Source organism: Rhineura floridana, chromosome 20 (assembly GCF_030035675.1).
Source record: "Rhineura floridana isolate rRhiFlo1 chromosome 20, rRhiFlo1.hap2, whole genome shotgun sequence".
In the NCBI taxonomy this organism is placed as follows: domain Eukaryota; kingdom Metazoa; phylum Chordata; class Lepidosauria; order Squamata; family Rhineuridae; genus Rhineura; species Rhineura floridana.
Window position 1 is genome coordinate 4,243,908 of NC_084499.1, and position 20,716 is coordinate 4,264,623.

Consider the following 20,716-nt stretch of genomic DNA (forward strand, 5'->3'; position numbering starts at 1 on the left):
TCAGGCTCATGTTTCCTGACAGGGAGCTCTTAAGGTGCACCAGACTTTGCCTCAGGTATGAGGGGATGGCAACTTTGAGTGGGGGGAACTCCACAAGCATCAAGGTCCCTCCAACCCCTCTGGTTGTGCCAAGAGGCAGAAGCCACTCTGTCCCCGATCAGGGGGTGGCTGGTGTGTGCGCGTGGGGGGGCTTTTCTGACATTTGAGCCTCTTACGGATTTGGCTTTGCTGTGGCCAATATGTTGCTAGTTGACTTCTCTGTTTCTTCAAAAAAGGATCTGGTTTGAATGGGCATCTTGGCAGAAGAGGAGAACCCTTTCTTCCTCCGGGTGCTGTGAACCTTGGCACAAAACTATGGGGGGGGGGTCTTCTGCTGCTCCCTTTCTCCACTTGCTATATCTGTCTGAACAGGCTAAAGTTGGGGGGGAGAATCCCTCCCCATTATTCTCAGGTTATTGTTGTCGCTCACCCACCTGCCGCAAAGTGACTGGGCAAAAGGGAGCTAGTCAGCTCCTGAGAGGAAGGGTGCGCATCTGGGGCCAACCCACATGGCAGGCAGGCCACATGAAGCAGACTCTGTGGCAAAGCAGTTTGGGCAAGCCTCCCCCCCCCCGCCGCCAAGAATCGCTTTCCCAGTCAACCGGCTGAATTCAAGGGCATCCCAGTGTTGCCCTTGACACAAGTGAGCCCTCCCTTGCCTTTCCTGCCAAATAAGGCCTGCCTTGGTGCGGACAGGCATAGGAACTGAGTCAGACCCATGTAGCTCAGTATTGCCTACACAGACTGGCAGCAGCTTTGCAGTGTTTCAGGAAGGGGACATTCCCAGCCATTGGGGACCTTCTGCCTGCAAAGCAGATTCTCTACCACTGAACTGTGGCCCGGTCTCTGCTGCACAGCACCATCTCTCTCTCTCTCTCCTCCCCCCCCCGCCTGCCCTGCAGGGGATGTCTTCGGCAAACATTCTTGTCAGCAGTGATAGGAGCCAGCTGGGAGTTTAGAGCAGAGACGGATTAGGTCTGGCTGCAGTAGCGCCCCCAGCTCTGAGCTGGCCGGCATCCCCTCCAATCCCATTGCCTGCCTGGCACCCAGGAGAGCGCAGGCTGCCGCTCCGGCTCAGCTGAGCAGTGACTCCCCTCCTGGCTTTTCCTCCTGGGGGGACTTGTCACCCATGTCTGCAAGGGAGCGGCCATGAACCCGCCACTGCTTGGTGCCGTCATGTGTGGAATTTATCTCCTCGCAGGTAACAGACGGAGGCGACTCCTGTGAGGATGTGCAGATTCCGGGGAAGGAAAGCAGTGTGTGTGTGAGAGCTGTATGAACCCCTTGCAGACAAAAGATGGCCGGGTGCATCTTTGAAAGGGCCCAGGCTAACTGGTCTGTTGGGTGGCCTTGTTTTGGGAAAGTTTTGCAGAGAGAGACCCTGCCGTGGGGGTTTCCTGTGCTGGCCCGGCCTGGAGCCCAGTGTTGTTTAGCTTCATGATCAGATGCACTTTTGCTTTCCTTGTGTGATACTTCTCATACCAGCTCTGGGGAGTGTGTGTGTGTGTGTGTGGGGGGGAAGTGAGTGGGAACGGTTGAAAATAGTCCAGCCTTCCCCTGCTAAACCAGCAGCAAGAGTTTCATGCCAGTTAGGACCCTGCAGTTGTGGCCCCATTCTCCTGGGGCCCATCGGAAGAGGAGGGGAGGGGGTGCCCCTTGGGCGGCGGGAGGTTGCTGTTAATTCCCCGGCTTGCATCTCGCTGGTAGTTGTAAGATTTGCAATTAGCTTGAGCTGGGGGGGGGGAGGAACATGTTAATGGGAATGCAGGCAAAGCCCATCCAGAGGTTCTGTCCCCCAGCATGGGATGTTGAGGTGGATTTGAACAGAATGCAGGACCCAGGAACCTTTTCGCTCAGTGCTTGTTAGTTCAGACTCTTGTGCTCTGAATGGCTCTCAGCATGACTTGTGGCCCAGATTGCAGTTGTCGCCAATCTTTTCAGGCCCAGGAGCCAAACGTGCATTGCATTTCATTGCTTGCCACATATTTGTATGGTGGTTTTGCTGCTGCTGTCATGACCTGCCACAGGTCAGGCCACAACCCTGTAGAGCAGGTGCTGGGAACTGTTGGCCCTCCAAAGGATGCTAGACCACTACAGCTCCCATTATCTTTGACCAGGGGCCCTCCTGGTTGCTGGGAGTGGGAGTCCACTGGAGGGCTATGGATGGTCTCCACACCTGGTAAAGGAGCCTGCAGAATGTGCTGTCTTCCTTAATTAAAAGTACACCCCTGGGTAAGAGAGGGTGATTTTCCCCAAGCTGTGGCGTTGGGACCTCTCTGATAGAAAGGAGCCACCGCAAGAGGGGAGTTAAGACCTAGAATCATAGACTCATAGAGTTGGAAGGGGCCTTGTAGGCCATCGAGTCCAACCCCCTGCTCACAGCAGGAAATCCACAGCTAGAGCATCTCCCGCAGATAGCTGTCCAGCCTCTGCTTGAAGACATCCAGCGAAGGGGATCCCACCACCTCCCTAGGCAGTCGGTTCCATTGCCGAACCGCCCTTACTGTCAAGAAGTTCCTTCTAATGTCCAATCTGAATCTACGCTCCTGCAACTTAAAACCAGTAGACCTAGTCCTACCCTCTGGGGCAGCAGAGAACAAATCTGTACCCTCCTCTATGTGACAGCCCTTCAGGTACTTAAAGAGTGTAATCATGTCACCCCTCAGCCTTCTCTTCACCAGACTGAACATGCCAAGTTCCTCAAAAGACTTGTTCTCCATACCGGCTATCATCCTCGTCGCCCTCTTCTGAACCCGCTCTAACTTGTCTATATCTTTCTTAAAATGAGGCGCCCAGAACTGAACGCAGTATTCCAGATGAGGCCTGACCAATGCAGAATATAGTGGGACTATTACTTCCCTCGACCTGGAAACTATAGCTCTGTTTATGCATCCCAAAACCGCGTTTGCCTTTTTTGCCGCAGCATCACACTGCTGGGTCATGTTCAACTTGTGATCCACTACAATTCCAAGGTCCTTCTCACATGCACTACTGCTAAGCCGGGTATTTCCCATCCTGTACCCGTGCATTTTGTTTTTGTGGCCTAAATGCAGAATCCTGCATTTGTCTTTATTGAATGTCATTTTATTAATTTCAGCCCAATTTTCTAGTCTATCCAGGTCCCTTTGGATTTTATTCCTGTCTTCCATTGTGTTAGCTATCCCTCCCAGTTTCGTATCATCCGCAAACTTCATAAGGCTTCCCTCCACCCCATCATCTAAGTCATTGATAAAAATGTTGAAGAGTATCGGCCCCAGGACAGAACCCTGTGGCACTGCACTCGAGACCTCCTTCCAGCCCGAAGCAGAGCCACCGACGACCACTCGGTACCTCCCTAGGAGGAGCATGGGCTGCATGGCTAAGGGCTGACGGAGACCTTCTGCTTTACGGCACAAGGGTGGGCCTCTTTGGAATGTGTAATTCCTTGTTTAAAATATGATCATGTTGCAAGCCTGCCATGATAAATCCATAAGCCACAGCCTTTCGATCGTGCCTTCTCAATGTGGTAAGGGGCTGGCATTTCCAATGGCTCTTTCAAATTTTCCAGTGGGTCTCCCCTCCTTTTCTGGCACAGGAAGGAGGGAAGTTTGTAAGTTAATTTAGGGACCCTCCAGATGTCCTTTTCATAGTGCATTCCTGATGATATTGGGGTGGTTATGCACAATCTCACTTTCAATACTGTTTGCACCCACAAAGGTTCCAGGGCAGACATACGGCTTCCTGCTGGTTTGGCTTTTTTGTTCTTGCTTTCGTTGTGCTGTAGCGCAAGAGTGCCCCTCCAGATGGCAATAATGTGGTAATACTGGGGACGCATCGCAGAACAACTAATAAAGCGGAATGATGACTGGACAGCAGTTGGGTAGTGGCAAATTCAGAAGAGCAGCCACACACCCTTCTAAGTCAATAGAATAACCTGGCTGGACTTGAATGCTGCTTTCTGCCTCTCTGTCACTGTCACCGTTTGACTGTCTTCTAGAGATTGCTTGAATGACTGAATTCAGTGCCTACACATATATCTCCTGCTGCTATCAAACTGCTTGTTGATGATGCTCTCATCAGGATTCACTGTCCCCTTTTCTGCAGTCGGAGAATTCTCACTCTCCACAACTTGTCTTGGCTTTTTGAAGTAGGAACTAACAAAGGCTTGCTTGTAACTGACACTCACTGGGACCCTTCTCAGTGGCTAACACGCTCCCTTTTCATGGTGATTGGCTCATAGGAGGCTGGAAACATAGGGACCCTGTTGGGACCTGGCTCCCAGAAAAGTAAGGGGTCTAAGACCCCCCCTCGGACCCTGGATGACTACACCCCTGCTGGATGGTCTAGTAGAAATCCACCACTAGCACACTACAATTGCATCAGTGACACGGTGCAGAAAAATCACCTGTCTGGAAGGGTTCTTAGTTATCTGCTTCCAAAGGCACAAGGGTAGTGATAAAGTTGGGAATATGCTAATGTTTTTTGTGTGGAGCCCTTCCTCCCCACCCCATGTTTAGAGAAGTCCTAACATCTGCTTTTAAAGTTAACCCCCCCCCAAAAAAGAGGATCCCTGTTCCTTGCTTCCTTTTCTACCACAGGTGTTCCAAAGCTCTCTGCCACAGGAGGGGGTGGGGCTGTAAGGTATTTCCTGGCACATACCAGCCTCCTTCTCTCTCCCTGATTGCAATGGCCTAAAGCAAAATCTTGTCATTTCTGGAAAAGGGGTCGCCTTCCTGAGGATTTGCAGGAAATGAATATTTAAGTTCAGGCAAGTCCACAGATCTCTCCCCACCCCCAAACTGAAGTATCTAAGACATGGTGTGACCTGGGGCCTTTACAGAGAATATTTGCTCAGTGCAGTCACTAGGCAGTTGCTACTGAGGTGATGCACGGAGTCCCTCTTATCCAGTCTTTCCCTGGTCGTTTTAGCGAATCTCTGATGATTATACTACCTCAAGGTACCAACAAGTCAGTTACAGAGCAAGTGGTCGAATTTTGGAACTTGGCTATTTGTATTAGACCATTAATGATTGCTTGATAGTCTCCAAACCTGGCCTTTGTAATTTTTAAAAAAATATTATTCCACTTATTTATATATATTCTATTTACATTTTTTAAATGAGGGTGTAATAATATCTGTTTTTATTTGATGATTCAATGGACTGTTGACTGTTGATTTGATTTGGAGTCCCTGCCTCTTAGCGTTTTACCAGGACTCCAAGAGCATTATTTTATTACTGGATGCATATCAGTGCATGTACAGTTGCAGGTGGTATTGGGCGGTTTTGGGTCATGGCTGCCACTGCTCCAATTCCCTTTGTCCCAGCTGTGCTGGCTGGAGCTAATCAGAGGTATAGTCCAAAACAGCTGGAGGGCACCGGCTTCGGGAAGGCTGTTTTAAAGGCTCTCGGGTCTGAGAATGCTAATTCCTTAATCTCCTAGCAAGTTCTCCTGTGCAAACCTCATGGGAACAAAAGGCTGCCTTGCAAAAGGACTGCCCCAGTGCCTGGAGAGCCTAATCTACCGACAGGCTTGTGCATTAAAATGCAACAATGCAGGCATGGCGTCACAGGGTGTAACATGCGAGGCCTCCTGAGCATCATCTAAACGGAGAGTGAGCCGAATTTTAAAGCAGACATCAACAGCGGAAGATGTCCAAGGGAGGCCCACATTGGCAAGAAGGTGCCCTGGAGGAGGGGAGGGAGGGGACTATGACTGCACAAGGAGCTTGAACGTTGAGAAGGCAGCGAGTCAGCCTGCCCCATGGAGGTAGAACAGGGGAAGCGAACCTCTGGCTGATCTCCCCCATCTAAGCCAATTTCCCCACCCCCAACGGTGGAGGCTGCTCCATTGGGGCAAAGGGGGCCCTGCTCCACCAACCTCAGTCTGCTCTCCGCCAGCCCACACCTGCCTGCCTTCTGACTTAGCTCCAATCCGGGGTGGTGGCGGCGTTGCCGGTCAGCGTTTTCTTTCGTTGCTGCCGCCTCCCTGTTCACTTTGTAGGACTCAGCGGGGAAGAGGCTGGAGACAGAACTAGGATGAGTTGGCTCCATCTGGAACTGGCTCTGGCGCCCCCTACTGTTTGGCTCCCTGCCTCCTAGCCCGCCACTCCTGCCCCCAAGACCCCTTTGATTTTGGTGATGGCAGCAAAAAGAAAAAGGCTGGGGTGGAGTTTAAACCTTTCTGCCCGGGATGTTCCTGCCCGCTGACGAAGAGGCAAATTGCCCCTTCGCAGCAGTGGTGGCAGATACACATCAAGTAGGCAGGGAGGCCACCAGTAGGTGGCGCCAGAGCCAAATCATTCCACTTTTGTCCCTACCTCTCCTCCTCGCTACCGAGTTCTATAAGGGGCAACATTGAGTCTTAGGAGAGAGAACAGGAAGCGGGCAGATGGTGCCACCCTCTGGGCTGGATGTAGGTGCAAGGGCAGGCAGGTGGGGGGCTGGCTGAGGATGGTGGGGCAGTGCCCCCCTCACCCTCATGGAACAGCCTCCGCTGCTCCTCAGTCGTCAGAGGAAACATCTGATAAGCAACCACTCCCTTCCTCAGCTGAGGCGCACAGACGTGAGGGCATGCCTCAAATTATGGATGAGGTGCACCTGGTGCCAACACTGTTATCTTTTTGGCGCCAGGTCAAGACTTTCCTCTTCTCCCAGGCATTTTTAACAGCATTTGACTTGTTTTTAACTTGCCTGTCGGTTTTTATGGGTTTTAATTTGGTATGGTTTTAAATCTGTATACTTGTTTTTAATTGCTGTAAACCGCCCAGAGAGCTTCAGCTATGAGGCAGTATATAAATGCAATAAATAAATAAATATGCCTGCCGACGAGTGGGTGTGCATTCAAGAGCGTGTGGAGGCTACGGCACATTGTGGCCACACCTGCTGCAGCCACGTGGCCCTTACAGGGTTGGTCAAGAGTGAATGTGGCCCTCTGGTCACTAAATGATAAGCCAGTGAGTGGGGAACGGGAGGAGGTCCTGTCTTGCTCTGTTGGGTCACGGCTGACTGTACTATCCCCAATGGAAGGTGGTGTTTGTTGTTCCTGTTGCTGTGAAAAAGAAAGGAGAACCTGTTCTTCCAAAGCACCTGTCTGTGCCTCTCCCCAGAACCGTACAGGCTGCAAGGGGTGGCGGTGCACGCACTGCAAATGGCACCCAGCAGAGACCTGCCCTGATCCATGGCGGGGGCGAGGGGCTTCTCTGCTGTGCCAGACACAGAGAGCTGGAATCAAAACAACCTGCCTGCTTAATTAGCCACCGAGAGGGGGCTGCACAGACGCCAGGAGGATTAATTTACTGCGTGGTCCAATGTGCCCCCCCCCCCACGGCAACATCCAGGAAGCAAGCAGGGACAGACAGCTTGGCCTGACAAGCACATGAAGGGGGGAGGTTTTCTTATTCTCTCCCGCCCCCCTTCCTCTCCCCATCCTGGGTTGAAAGAAAATGCTCAGGTCATTCGTAGTTGTGCCTCTTCAAAGAATTGTGCATGGCTGTCTGAAGGTGCCGAAGATCAGCTGATCTTGCAGAGAGCTGTGTGTCTTTTGAAGCTCCAACAATCAGCTGAGTGAAGCCTTGATGATCAGCTGATTGTCAGAGCTTCAAAGGGCCACACATAGCTTAGAGGTTTGCAGGTGCTGCCAGTCAGCTGATTGGCAGTGCCTGCAATACCCCTTTTGGCCCAGATCTGTCCTTACCGGCCACACACCTGATCAGATGTCATATATGACATCAAGCGGAGGACAGGTGGATGTGATTTGGCCAAAACAGCCTTGGAGGCCAAACCATTGCTGCTGTAGAGAGGTTGGATGGTGTAGCGGTTAGAGTGTTGGACTAGGATCTGGAAGACCAGGGTTCAAATCCTCACTCAGCCATGAAGTTCACTGGGTGATCTTGGGCCAGTCACTGCCTATCAGCCTAACCTACCTCACAGAGTTGTTGTGAGGAAAAGATGTGAAGGGATAGAACCATGTATGGCACCGTGTGCTCCCTGGATAATAAATGCAATACTAAATACGACGAGTAGCAACTCTTGCCCTGCGCCTGGCACAGTACCCTGCGCAACTCTGGACGGCCGCAGAGTGAACTATCTCCTAAATGTTTGTTTGTTAGTGCAGAAATTTGCCAACAGCTGTTAGGTGGGAGGATGATGACTCTTTTTATAATAGCTGGGTGGTTGGCTCCAAAAGCCCGAGTGACTGAAGTTTGGATAGGTGGCAGATACGAGTGACTATGAGCTGAATGCAAAAGTTGCTCTCCTAAACATATCCCACCGTCTCTTTCCATCCCTAAGTGGGGAACACCCATTTTTGCAGGGACTGGTTGGAACAGAGCAACTGATCCCCAGCACAACTGAACCTTTGGGTGGGACTCAAATAGCATTGTGGATGTTGCCCCAAAGGGTAACCAGTGGAATTCCGCTTGTCCATCGGCTCTTCTTGGAGTGCATCCATGCCTGACCACCAGACAAAGACCGGAGCAAATTCCACATTCCTTCTGTGGTCTGGTTCCTCCCAAACCTGCAGGCCGGGCGTAATGCTGTTAAGTGGAATAATCCAGACTGTGTTTATCTCTGCAGCTGTCCTGGCGGATTAGTAGGGGGCTGTGTTAGGGGGCTGGAGGGACAATAGGCATCTTATTGGAGGGCTTGCTCTCTTTATTGGCCCCGAGCACAAGGACACCCTCTTCTCTTCAGCTGGGCTTGATTCATAGCCTCCGTACACTTCCCTGCGGGCTAGTGGAGCTCAGCCCAGCAGAGGCTTTAGCTACTTTGCAGGAAAGCATTGGGGGTTTCTATGCCTGGGGGTGGGGAGTCCCACTAAGTACAACTGAGCCATCTCTGCAAATGACTCCTGTTTCAACTTGCCTCCCTGCCGCCTTCCTAGGTGTGGACTGTGCCACTGACATTGACGAGTGCGAAGACCATCCCTGCCAAAATGGGGGTGCCTGCGAAGATGGCATCGCGGACTACATCTGCCATTGCATCCATGGTCCAGATGGCATTGCCTGGGGTGGAAAGAACTGCTCTGTGGAGTTGACTGGGTGCCAGAACCACAGCTGCCAAAACGAAGCCTTGTGCATCCCCACCTACCAGTCTGAGGCACATGGCCACCTGTGCCGTTGCCACTCTGGATTCCATGGTGCCACTTGCTCCATGCCAACCACCTTCTCCTTCACAGCCAACGTCTATCTCTTTATCAACATGACTGCAAACAGCAAGAGCACCGGGGAAGCCCCAGGGGGTCACCAAGCCAGCGTGGCCCTCCGGTTCCGGACCACCCTCCCTGACGCCATCCTCTTCTACCGAGGCCACCCAGGAGAACATCTCCTCCTGGAACTCACCGCTGGCCTCCTGCGAGTGACACTTTTAATGCAGGGTGCTCGGTCATCTTTCACCCTGGAGGCACCGCAGGTGGACGACGGCCGCTGGCACAAGGCAGAAGTCCTGTTGCAAGATTCTCTCGTGCTCAGGCTTTGGCATGAAGCATGCAATGGGGGTGTCTGTCTGCACAGCTACGCCCTTGGTGAGGCAGCCCCAGTTTCCTTCCTGCCCTCCTTTTTGCAAATATATATTGGTGGAGTCGAAGAGGACTTCATGGCTGACCCGACAAGGAGTTTCATTGGATGCTTGGAAGACTTGCAGATCGATTCTAAGGTCATCCTACCACAGGAGGTAGATGGCTTGAAAGCTGCTGGACTTGAGCTGGGCTGTGAGAGGACGGAGTGGTGTCACTCTCAGCCTTGTTCACATGGCGGCCGGTGCATCGACCTCTGGGTGGACTTTCGCTGTCACTGTCCTCGGCCCTATGAAGGTCGCACATGCTCCTATGGTGAGTCATGACCAAGAGCCCCTGCATGCCAACTCTGAGAGGGTGTTGGGTTGGGATGGAAGTGAGAACTGCCTTTTGGGGAGGCGCTTTTGACCTGTGGTGGTGCTTCACAGTTCATGCGCTAGATTGTGCGGTGCTAGAGGCAGTTCTCTTGCTTCCTCTGAGTCTCAAGCTGCCCTCTGGAGACCAGTAAAGTGTTGCTGCCATTGTTCTTGCAAGAGGTTGCATGTGCTGCAGATGATGGCCTTTAAGTTGAGATGGCCCCCAAACATTGCCAGATGCCAGGCTCCATGGTCTTTGAAGAGTCTGTCCTGCGGAATAAATGCCAGCCTTTCCCAAAGCTCCAGAGGGCTGATGGAGGGGTTGAGAGTCCAGCCTGGTGGTCCCAGAATAGCTTTGTTCTGACGATCCCTTCAGCTTGGAATTTTCATGCTTTTCTCTTTCTTCCTCAGAGTCTCCTACAGGAACTTTTGGCCAAGAGAACTCCTCAAGCTTTGCCACATTTGTAATTGGCCACAGTCCAGGGGCAAACTTCAACCTGTCCTTTTTCATCCGGACTCTGAAGCCCAGTGGCCTGGTGATACAAATCAGCAACCAGACTGGCGCTTTCCTTACCATTTACCTGAAGGATGGGCGGCTCCAAGTAGAGGCAACATCTGATGCTGCTGTTGGGCCCTCAGGTCACCTGGCGGACGGCGTCAGGCACTTTGTGGTGCTTTCCTTCCACAACGGTCTTGCTCACGCCGGCCTGTTAAACGGAGAGGAGGAGCTGGGACCCCTGGCAGTGACGCCTCTCGCCTCTGGCTCCGAGGTTCAAGTGGGGGGACTCCCAGACCAGGCTAGCGCTGGCCCTTGGGGAGGGCATTTTAAAGGCTGCCTTCAGGATATCCGACTCAATCACCACCAGATGCAGTTTTTCCCTCACCCAGTCACCAACGACAGTGCTCCGCGAGAGATGGTTGCAGGAGAAATCACCAACGTTGGTTTAGGATGCATCTCAGATGATGCCTGCAAGGTAAGGAGCCTGGCTGTACCTAGAACGATGCTGTTGTCCGGCCTTTGCCAACCCGGGGCCTTCCAGATGTTTGGGGCAACAACTCCCATCAGCACCAGCCAGCACAATTGTCATATAAAACATCTGGAGGGCCCCCGGCAAAGGCTGCTATAGTATACAGGGATGGTGCCTCTGTGAACTTGATGGATGGGAGGAGGCCAGAGGTCTACCTAGCTCAATCCGGATTTCCCCAAAGTGGCCAGCCACATTCCCTTGGGAAGCTCACAAGCAGGGCAAGATAGAAGGAGCCTTTCCCTCAGCAGCTGGTAATTGGAGATAGTCTGCCTTGGCAGCTAGTTAGGGTTACACCTCATAAGGGCCACCAAAGCACGAAACCCTGTAGGTGAATCAGCTGTTGTGTGAGTTCATGATTCCTTCGGCTAGACAGCAAAGTTACTCTGTTGGGGACTTTTTAGTTTAGAGACAAGGCAAGTAAAGGGAGATATGGTAGAGATGCATGGCTTGGAGAAAGTGGGTAGAGAAAGGTTTTCCTCTCTTTCTCCTAACCCTCAAACTTGTGGCCGTCCAACGAAGCTGAATGTTGGAAGATTTAGGACAGCCAGTGGCAAGGGCTTCTTTTCACAGTGCAGTCAGACTATGGAATTGGCTTCCACAAGTGTTAGTGATGGCTACCAGCTTGGAGGGCTTTAAAAAAAGGAAAATGAAAAAAATGAAATGGAATGCCTTCAAGTTGATCCTGACTTACAGCTACCCTATGAGTAGGGTTTTAATGGCAAGCGGTATTCAGAGGAGGTTGACCATTGCCTCCCTCTGAGGCTGGTCCCCCCAGCTGGCCAGGGCCTGCTCAGCTTGCCACAGCCGCACAAGCCAGCCCCTTCCTTGTCCGCAACTGCCAGCTGGGGGGCAACTGGGCTCCTTGGGCCTATGCAGCTTGCCCACGGCTGCACAGGTGGCAGGGCACGTAACCCCTGAGCCACTCCCTGTGGGATGATCTTTAGCTGGCCCTTGACGCCCAGGAGACACCAGCGGGGATTTGAACTCACAGACTCTGGACTCCCAGCCAGGCTCTCCTCCCCACTGTGCTATACCAGCTGTTGTTGTTACATGCCTTCAAGTCCATCCTGACTTAAGGGTGTTCATGGTAAGCGGTATTCAGAGGGGGTTGACCATTACCTCCCTCTGAGGCTAGTCCTCCCCAGCTGGCCAGGGCCTGCTCAGCTTGCCACAGCTGCACAAGCCAGCCCCTTCCTTGTCCGCAACTGCCAGCTGGGGGGCAACTGGGCTCCTTGGGACTCTGCAGCTTGCCCACGGCTGCACAGGTGGCAGGGCACGCAACCCCTGAGCCACTCCCTGTGGGATGATCTTTAGCTGGCCCTTGACACCCAGGAGGCACGAGCGGGGATTGAACTCACAGACTCTGGACTCCCAGCCAGGCTTTCCTCCCCACTGTGCTATAAGGGGGTCAGATAAATTCATGGAGGGAAAGGCTTATGGGTTCCTAGCCACGATGGCTATGTTCTACCTCCACTGTCAGAGGCAAGATGCTTCTGAGTATCAGCTGCTGGGAGACATCACAAGCAGGGAGAAGGCTGTTGTGCTCAGTTATGGGTTTCTGTGGTGGGTGGTGGTGACTGCAGTGTCTGACTGCACTGTGAAAAGAAGCCCTTGCCACTGGCTGTCCTAAACTGGGGAGCGATGGGGAGCCTGGCAGAATTTGTGGACACTTGCTCTGCCGCTGGCCTCTCCGGTAACAGAGGTAACAAAGGAAGTGGCCTTACACAGAGTCAGGCCATTGGCCCCTTTGGATCAGTATTGCCTGCACTGGCTGGCAGCAGCTCTTCAGGGTTTCAGACAGGAGCCTTCCCCAGCCATACCTGGAGATGCCATTGGGGATTGAACCTGCGGCCTTCTGCATGGAAGGCAGGTGCTCTGCCAACTGAGCTGTGTCCCTTCCCCTGTGGGAACAGAGGAAGCCACCTTCTACTGAGGCAGGCCACTGGCTCCTTTAGATCAGCGCTGCGGGCACTGGCTGGCAGCGGCTACTCTGGGTTTCTGACACGGGACGTTCCCATCGCAACCTGGAGACGCCAGCAGGGGTTGACCCTGCTGCATGGAAGGCAGGGCTCTGCCAACTGAGCTCCGGACCTTCTCCCGCCTCTTGTGGCATGGTGCGCTTGGGCGAGAGTGTGGCAGTAAGTCCCAGTCTGCCACGGCTCTTATCCAGGAGTGCCGAGTTCGGGTATCCTGGGGATGTCGAAACGCTCCACCTTTTTAATGTTCCTTCTGCCTTAGCGCTGGCTTCTGCTGTGTTAAATAGCCTTGGCCAGGCTGGGTTCCACCAGCTGTTTCGGACAGCCAGACCATCAGCCCCAGGCTGGCCTAGGAGTTGACATGTTGCTAGCATTTCCTTGCTGTCTTCTTCTTCCTCATGCTACCAACGGAGCAGGTGTCGGGCAGGCAGGACTGACGACGCTAACCCTGTGAGGTGGAGTATGGACTGTCCTCTGCCCCTATCCTCTGCCCAGCATGCGTTCATAGGCTGTCTCTTTGCTCAGCATCTGACTTCCCTGCCTTCTGCCACAGGGCCAACCCTCTGCATCCATTCCGACCTCGCTCTCTTGGCCTGGTTTGGGCCTGCAGGGGGGGGGTTAAAGGCACCTCTGGACCCAGAGAGGTCTTGAAAGAGTTTTGTGGGAGGGTGCAGGGAGGCATTTGCTGCAGCACTGAAGCCCATCACACCACCTACACCCGCATGTGCAGGGACCCCCTACACCCTGTCCCATTGGCCTTGGTTGTGGTCGGCAGCAATCCCCAAAAGGAGCAGCACCCGCTGTGAGCTCTGCATCACCAGATTTCTCGCTCGGTAGAAGACAATGATGCTGGGAAAAGCAGAAGGGAGTAGAAAAAGAGGAAGGCCAAAGAAGAGATGGATTGATTCCATCAAGGAAGCCACAGAGCTGAACGTACAAGATCTGAACAGGGTGGTTCACAACAGCTGCTCTTGGAGGTCGCTGATTCATAGGGGCACCATAAGTCACAGTCGACTTCAAAGAAAGGCGCAGAGGAGCAACGTTCCATCTTTAAGGGGGGACTTTCCCTGGCTGCTTTCTCTTTTTCTTCCCTTCTTGAAAGAAGAGAACTGGGGCATTTTTTGCAGCATCCCATTAGGCGCACAAAGAGAGCTTTCCCGAGGGTAGATCAATTTTTGCCTCCCTGCTCAGTAATCAACTGACCTCAGATCTCTCTGAAGCACCCACTCGAAAAGAGAAGTTCTACCTGTTCTACCAGGGCCCCCAGCTTTCCAGTTGCTACAGACAAGGTGTGTGTGTGTGGGAAGAGCAGAGTACCCCCCCTTCTCATGCCAGCAGAGTCTTCAGAGCCTCGCTTGCTGAAGGAAAGCACGAAGAGGGAGCCTTAGGCTGCCATCCACTACAGGTCTAACTCAGAAGTCAGCTCCGTCGGCTTTGATGGGACTTACTTCCAGGTAAGTGTGTATTGGATTGCAGCCTCAGGTAGGTGCTGGTTTGAGGACAGTGAAATGGCATAAAAAGCCAGGCAGGTGTCGCCAGAATGTAAGCGCAGGGATGTAGGGACCTGGGAGACCACTAGTCCATTGTAGCTCATTATTGCCTGCACTGACTGGCAGCGGCTGTCCAGCGTTCAGCATGCAAAGCAGAAGCTCTGTAACTGAGCTACAGGGGCAAAGAAGGTCCTCGCTTGGGTCGGGAGTTCAGTTGCCAGCTCTGCAACCCACCATTCCTCATCCAGTGGTAACTGCTCTTCCCAGGCATTCATCGTCTCGCCTTCCTCAGACACACACCCCTGCACTAATGCATGCCCCTCCGTTTCATCTCTGCAACGACAAAGTTGTTTCCTCTTCCCTGATCAGGTTTCTTGCTTTTCAGTCTCCTCCGTGCCTAAATGGTGGTCACTGTGAGGTCACCTGGAATGACTTCAACTGCAGCTGCCCGGCCAACTTCACTGGCAAGCACTGTGAAGAGAGAGTCTGGTGCACCAGTGAGCCGTGTCCTCAGTCCACAACCTGTGTGGACGTCCCATCTGGCTACGTCTGTAAGTACCACAGTAGGATCTTTGGACTGCCACCATACTGGCCTTTCACCTGCTGGGTCAAATAGACTCTGATCCTCTCTTTTTTATTCATTCATTTTGTTGTTATGTGCCTTCAAGTCGATTATGACTTATGGCGACCCTATGAATCCAGCACCTCCAAGAGCATCTGTTACAGATCTTGTAAGTTCAGGTTCCTTTATGGAATCAATCCATCTCTTGTTTGGCCTTCCTCTTTTCCTACTCCCTTCTGTTTTTCCCAGGATTATTGTCTTTTCTAGTAAATCGTGTCTTCTCATGATGTGTCCGAAGTATGATAACCTCAGTTTCATCATTTTAGCTTCCAGTGATAGTTCTGGTTTAATTTGTTTTAAGAATTTATAAGCCGCTTAAAAGGCAATACCTAGGCCGTGAACAAAAGTATGTAAAACTGCACGAGATAAAACTAATCATAAAACAAAATTAGAAAGCCGAATAACAATCTTTAATTGTAGATCTTGTCTGCTGCAAACTGAAATGAAAACTTTTTATTGCCCACCCGACATAGGCACTAATGCAGATAAAAATCCCTGTTCTGTCCACGCCCACTCGCCTTTTAAAATGCAGACTGGGAGTAGGAACCTAAACAGACCCCTGCAGCTGGATCGGGCCCAAGGATCTGGCCCATCCAGTCCAGCCTCCTGTGCTCCCAGTTGCCAACCAGTTGCCCCCATGGGAAGCCCGCAAGCAGGACCTGAGCACAAGAGCATCACCCTCCCCTCCTGTGGCTTCCAGCAACTGGTTTTCAGAAGCACGCTGCCTCTGGCCAAGTACAAACGTGGCATTTAAGTGTGCGTTGGGCGTTACTAATCTGTGTTAATGGCCTTATAGCTGGTGTCCTGCAAGTCATGGCTGTGATCAGCCCCCAGAGAGGTGGCGACAGTGTGTCTCCTCAGCATGCTTTGGGCCAGTGAGTGTTGCTCTCTCTCGGAAGACCTTTGTGGGCCTTCTGCAGTGGGGATCCTTGTTACCTTCTTTGGAGTGAGGCACGGGCATCCCCTCAGAGCTCTGACTGCTGTTTTCACATTTTCCTCCTGGCAGGTCTGGCCGCTGCCACGTTTCATGAACACAATGCAATTGAATTCACTGCCAATGTGTCCGTCACCAGAGCCCTCCACAGCCTCCGCCTGGACTTCAGAACGTGGGACGAAGATGCCATCTTGCTGCGGGCTGTAGAGGAAGTGGATTCGCTCCTGGTAGCCGTCCAGAACTCCTCTCTACTGGCAGAGATCAGGAGTGGGAATGGTATTGAGGGGGCCAACTTTCTCAGCCAGGTGCCTGTCTCTGATGGCTCCTGGCACACGCTCGCGTTGTCCATGGAAGAGCCCTTGGCCCTTTCGTCAAGATGGCACCTCTGTTTGGATGGGTCCGCCAACGCGACCCTCCAGGGCAGTGCTGGGAATCTGGACTTCCTAAAAAGCAACACGCTCATCGCCCTAGCGGAAAACTTCACCGGCTGCCTTCGACACGCAGACATAGGCGGTGTATTTCTGCCGTTGGCTGCTTCCATCACATACCCACAGCCAGAGCAGTTCCTGCAGACGAACGGCCGGGCAGCCCTTCTCGGCTGCCAAGGGGCCGACGTCTGTGCCTCCAGCCCCTGCCACCACGAGGGCTCCTGCCAGGACCTGTTCAATGCCTTCCGCTGTGCCTGTGGTCCCGGGTGGGAGGGCCTGTTGTGCGAAGCCAACGTTGATGACTGCAAATCAAGCCCCTGCGTTCACGGCGTGTGCGTGGACCAGGTGGCCGATTTCCAGTGCGAGTGCGAGAAGGGCTACATTGGGAAGCGCTGCCAGATCGACGTGGACGACTGCATTAGGCACCAGTGCCAGAACGGGGGGAGCTGCGTGGATGGGGTCTACGGCTACTCTTGCAAATGCCCCCCGCAATATACAGGCCCTCATTGCGAGTAGGTACCCCTGCCCAGAGAGGCTGTTGGAGAGAGTGGGGCTTACAGGGATGGGCTCTCTCTGGGGCTGGGAGTCTCCCTCGCAGCATCTGAGGTTGAGAGCCAGGCGACGGAGAGGAGGAGCTGTAGGGCCCTCATCTCCAAAAGGAACAAAGAAATCAGCCTTAAGCTGTTTATCTAATTTATGGCCTTTGTATGCTGCTCCGTAGCCTAAAGTTCTCCAGGCAACGCAGCAATAAATACGGTTTTAAAAAATTGAACTACGAAGTAAAGCATGAAACCATTAAAAAAGGGGGAGGGGGAGGGAATCCTACATCATTAGGAAGCTGCCTTATACGGAGTCCATCTAGCTTACTGCTGTCTACACTGGCTGGCAGTGGCTCTCTTCCAGGGTTGCCGGCAGAGGGGACTTTCCCAGCCCTGCCTGGAGACGCTGTTTGGGATTGAACCTGGAATGGACCTTCTGCATGCAAAGCAGGTGTTCTACCACTGAGCTACAGCCTTCCTCCTGCAGTAGAACTTGCCACGCCTCTGAAATGAGAAAGAGAGGCCCAGGTTGCCAGAGTTATTTAAAAGGCCTGAGCGAATGGAAAGGCCACAGAAAAGACTCACCAGATGCCGAGCCTCCCTTGGAAGGCTGTTTCACATAACCGGGGGGCCACCTCTGAACAGGCCTTGTCCCTGCTGGTTGCCTGCCTCACCCCCTTTGGCAAGGCACCCGAGCAAGGCTCTCCCAACAGGATCTTAAGGTACATATGGGAGAAGGTGGTCTTTCAGAAACCTGGATCCCAAGCCACTGAGGGCTTTAAAGCAGCGTGGGGGGGTACTCATGGAAAACCCTTTGGGGGCTGCATACGGGCATAGCCACATTTGATAAAGGACACATTTTGGGTGGATATTTGGGGATCACAAAATGCTTTTGGCATCTTAGAAGCACGGGACCTGTGGGAGTGATCAGTACTTTTGTTGTTAATAATTAAAAAAAAAAAAAAGTTGGGAGGCAGAAAAAACTTTTCACGTTGCAGGGGAGTACTTAATAGGAGCAGTCAGTAAAAATGTTAAAATTAAATTAATTAAAAAAACTTTTTAAAACTGGCAATTTTTGGCGTGGCAGTTGGGCTTGAGGAGTCACATAAAATCATTTGGCATTAAAGTATAACAGTGGAGGGCCTGTGGGAACAGTCAGTAATTTCCAAGAAGCAGCCACAGGTTTTTTACCTCCTTTGCAAGCAGAAGCCCCCAAATTCAATTCCTGACATCTACACTCAAAAAGCATCCGGTTTTAATTAATTACATTTATATCCTGCCCTTGCTTCTGAAAGAGCCCAGGGCAGAAAACGTGTTGATAATAGAAAGCTTCTAAGCAACTGTCTAAGAAGCAACATTCTAAAAACAGTTAAAGACTTATTTTTTAAAAAAAGTAAAAGCTTGCAGGCCACGGGAACGACACTTCTCTGCATGGGACTCAGGAGAGCCACTGACCATGGGAGGAAACGGCACTGAGCAAGGTGGCCAAACAGTCTGACCAGAAGCTTCTTACATTCTATTGCACCATCAGGAATTGCCACTGAACATCCTCTACGCATATCAATGACTGCTTACCTGTCCCAGCACCTACCAGCTCACCAGAGACGGAGGCAAGCGCAAGGCCTCTCCAGCAGCCTGGCTGGGGCTGGCTACCCTTTGACACCTCCCTGTCCCAGAACTGTCTTCTGCAGTGAGCACTCCACATTGTCATCACAAAAGAGCTGGCATCTGGATTTACTTAGTCACCTCTTCCCTTTTTTTATAGCAAGTCTAGCAAGACTGTAAGCCTGTGGGCCACGCCTTTGTTTTAATTGTTGTGTACAGGAGTTTAAAAATAGCTAGAAAATATTAGTTTTAAAAATAATGATTCTTATAATCTCTCTCTCTGTCTTCTTTAAAACTAGGTGGCCGTTCCCACCTGAGCAATGCGGCAAGAACTTCACCTGCCTGAACGGTGGCAATTGCACAAGTGGGCCCTGGGGAGCCAATTGCACCTGCAAGCCAGGCTACGCAGGCAGGAAGTATGACCAGAGTTCCCTCTTGCATGTTAGACCAGTGGCCCAAGGAGTCCCAGCTGGCCAATGATTCCTTCAAAAGTCTAGTTCGTGAACTGCCACAGACTTGGCTATTTTCCCAGCATGCACAGAAAACATGCTCATTTTATGAATTTTTAAGGAAACCTCTACACACCAAGAGAGCCAGTGTGGTGTAGTGGTTAGAGTGTTGGACTACGACCTGGAAGACCAGGGTTCGAATCCCCACACAGCCACGAAGCTCAGTGGGTGACCTTGGGCCAGTCACTGCCTCTCAGCCTCAGAGGAAGGCAATGGTCAACCCTCTCTGAATACCGCTTACCAAGAAATCCCTATTTGTAGGGTCGCCATAAGTCGGGATCGACTTGAAGGCAGTCCATTTCCATTTCTACACACCAAAGACCCAAATAGTATCTATATTATACGAAATACATTTACAACTACATAGCAAATGACATTGGGTACTACAAACCTCAACAACTGCGGGTCAGTGTTAAAAGACCATTTCAACGATAAGCCTCGCTCAGGTTCCTGCAGGTAAATTACAGCTTCTAATTCCTCAGGGGAAAGATCTTTGTCTGATTCTGCTTTGAATCAATGAGAAGCTCTAGCCCTCCAAAGATAGCTGTGCAGGAGGTACAATTCTTCTTTATATGGAAACATTGCTTCTGGGTACCTTCTATATGAAATCTAAGCGGTTCAAAATTCTGTCTCTTCACATGATTATGGTTGTATATCTGTATCTGTTTCACATAGATACTGTTTGGGTCTCTTTTATTTGCTGTGTGTGTGGACTATCGGTCCGAGAGTCTCGCAGTGTGTACTTTTTAAAGAATCCCCCACAACACACTGTTGAGAACTCATCCTAAGACTCATTTGAGAAGCTGGAGCGCTGCAGCCCTCAGACGGAAGCAAGGAAGCCAGCGAGCAAGGACTTGGAAATGGGCTTCACACAGGGGGACCTTTTCAACTTTTGTTGCAGTTTGCCCCCAGAGGCTGTCCTCTCCTGAATGCTCACTATCTTCCTAAGCTCACCGTTCGAAGTGGGGAAACCCCAAACTAACCCTCTTCCCCAGCCCGTGCAGGCGATCCCTACCCCCCCACACTTTTGGGTGCCTCTTGGGACACCACAGTTTCTTTAGGGCCATGGTTGATGCTTTGTCCTTTTCTTTTCAGATGCCAGATTAACATCAATGACTGCGACCCCAATCCCTGCCAGAATGGGGGGACCTGCCAGGACTCAGTAAACCGGTATCGATGCGTGTGCAGTGCCAGCTATGCAGGAGAGCGTTGTGACGTTGATGTAAGCACGCTGGTCTCCTTTCGGGGCCTAGTGGTGGGTCAGGCTTTTGACCCTAGGCTACAGGAGGGGCAGAGTTTGGCTGAGATGGAAAGGAAGTGGTTAAAAATCCCCCACGGCCTGGTTAGAGACAGGACAGGGATACTGTGTCTCCTACCCCCCCGCCCACAGCTCTTGCACAAAGGAAATTCAACTTTTGCACTCGTTATAAAGCTAAATTCTTGGCCTAAGACCAAAATTTATTTATTTATTTATAATATTTCTATCCCGTCCTTCTACCCTATAATAGGGCACTCAGGGCAGCTTACAAAAATAAAATCAAACATATACATAATAAAATTGTAAACAATAAAATCACAAAAACATTAAAATAAAATACATAAAATACTATACACACACACGGAGGGAGTGGTATTAGGGACTACAAGGATAAAATTTAACGTAGAAGGCATAAAATCAGTGTCAGGCTCTACCTTCAG

The 20,716-nt window shown here is 51.7% G+C and overlaps 1 protein-coding gene across 1 annotated transcript in view; it reads left to right on the top strand.

The window, feature by feature from the left end:
* CRB2 (crumbs cell polarity complex component 2) overlaps nt 1-20,716 on the top strand; it is a 69,005-nt gene that overhangs the window by 40,115 nt on the left and 8,174 nt on the right. Inside the window, exons 7-12 of the mRNA XM_061603955.1 lie at nt 8,902-9,846; nt 10,299-10,861; nt 14,767-14,932; nt 16,010-16,877; nt 18,809-18,925; nt 20,114-20,240. Coding sequence (XP_061459939.1) covers nt 8,902-9,846; nt 10,299-10,861; nt 14,767-14,932; nt 16,010-16,877; nt 18,809-18,925; nt 20,114-20,240 — 2,786 coding nt within the window. The remainder of the gene's footprint in view (nt 1-8,901; nt 9,847-10,298; nt 10,862-14,766; nt 14,933-16,009; nt 16,878-18,808; nt 18,926-20,113; nt 20,241-20,716) is intronic.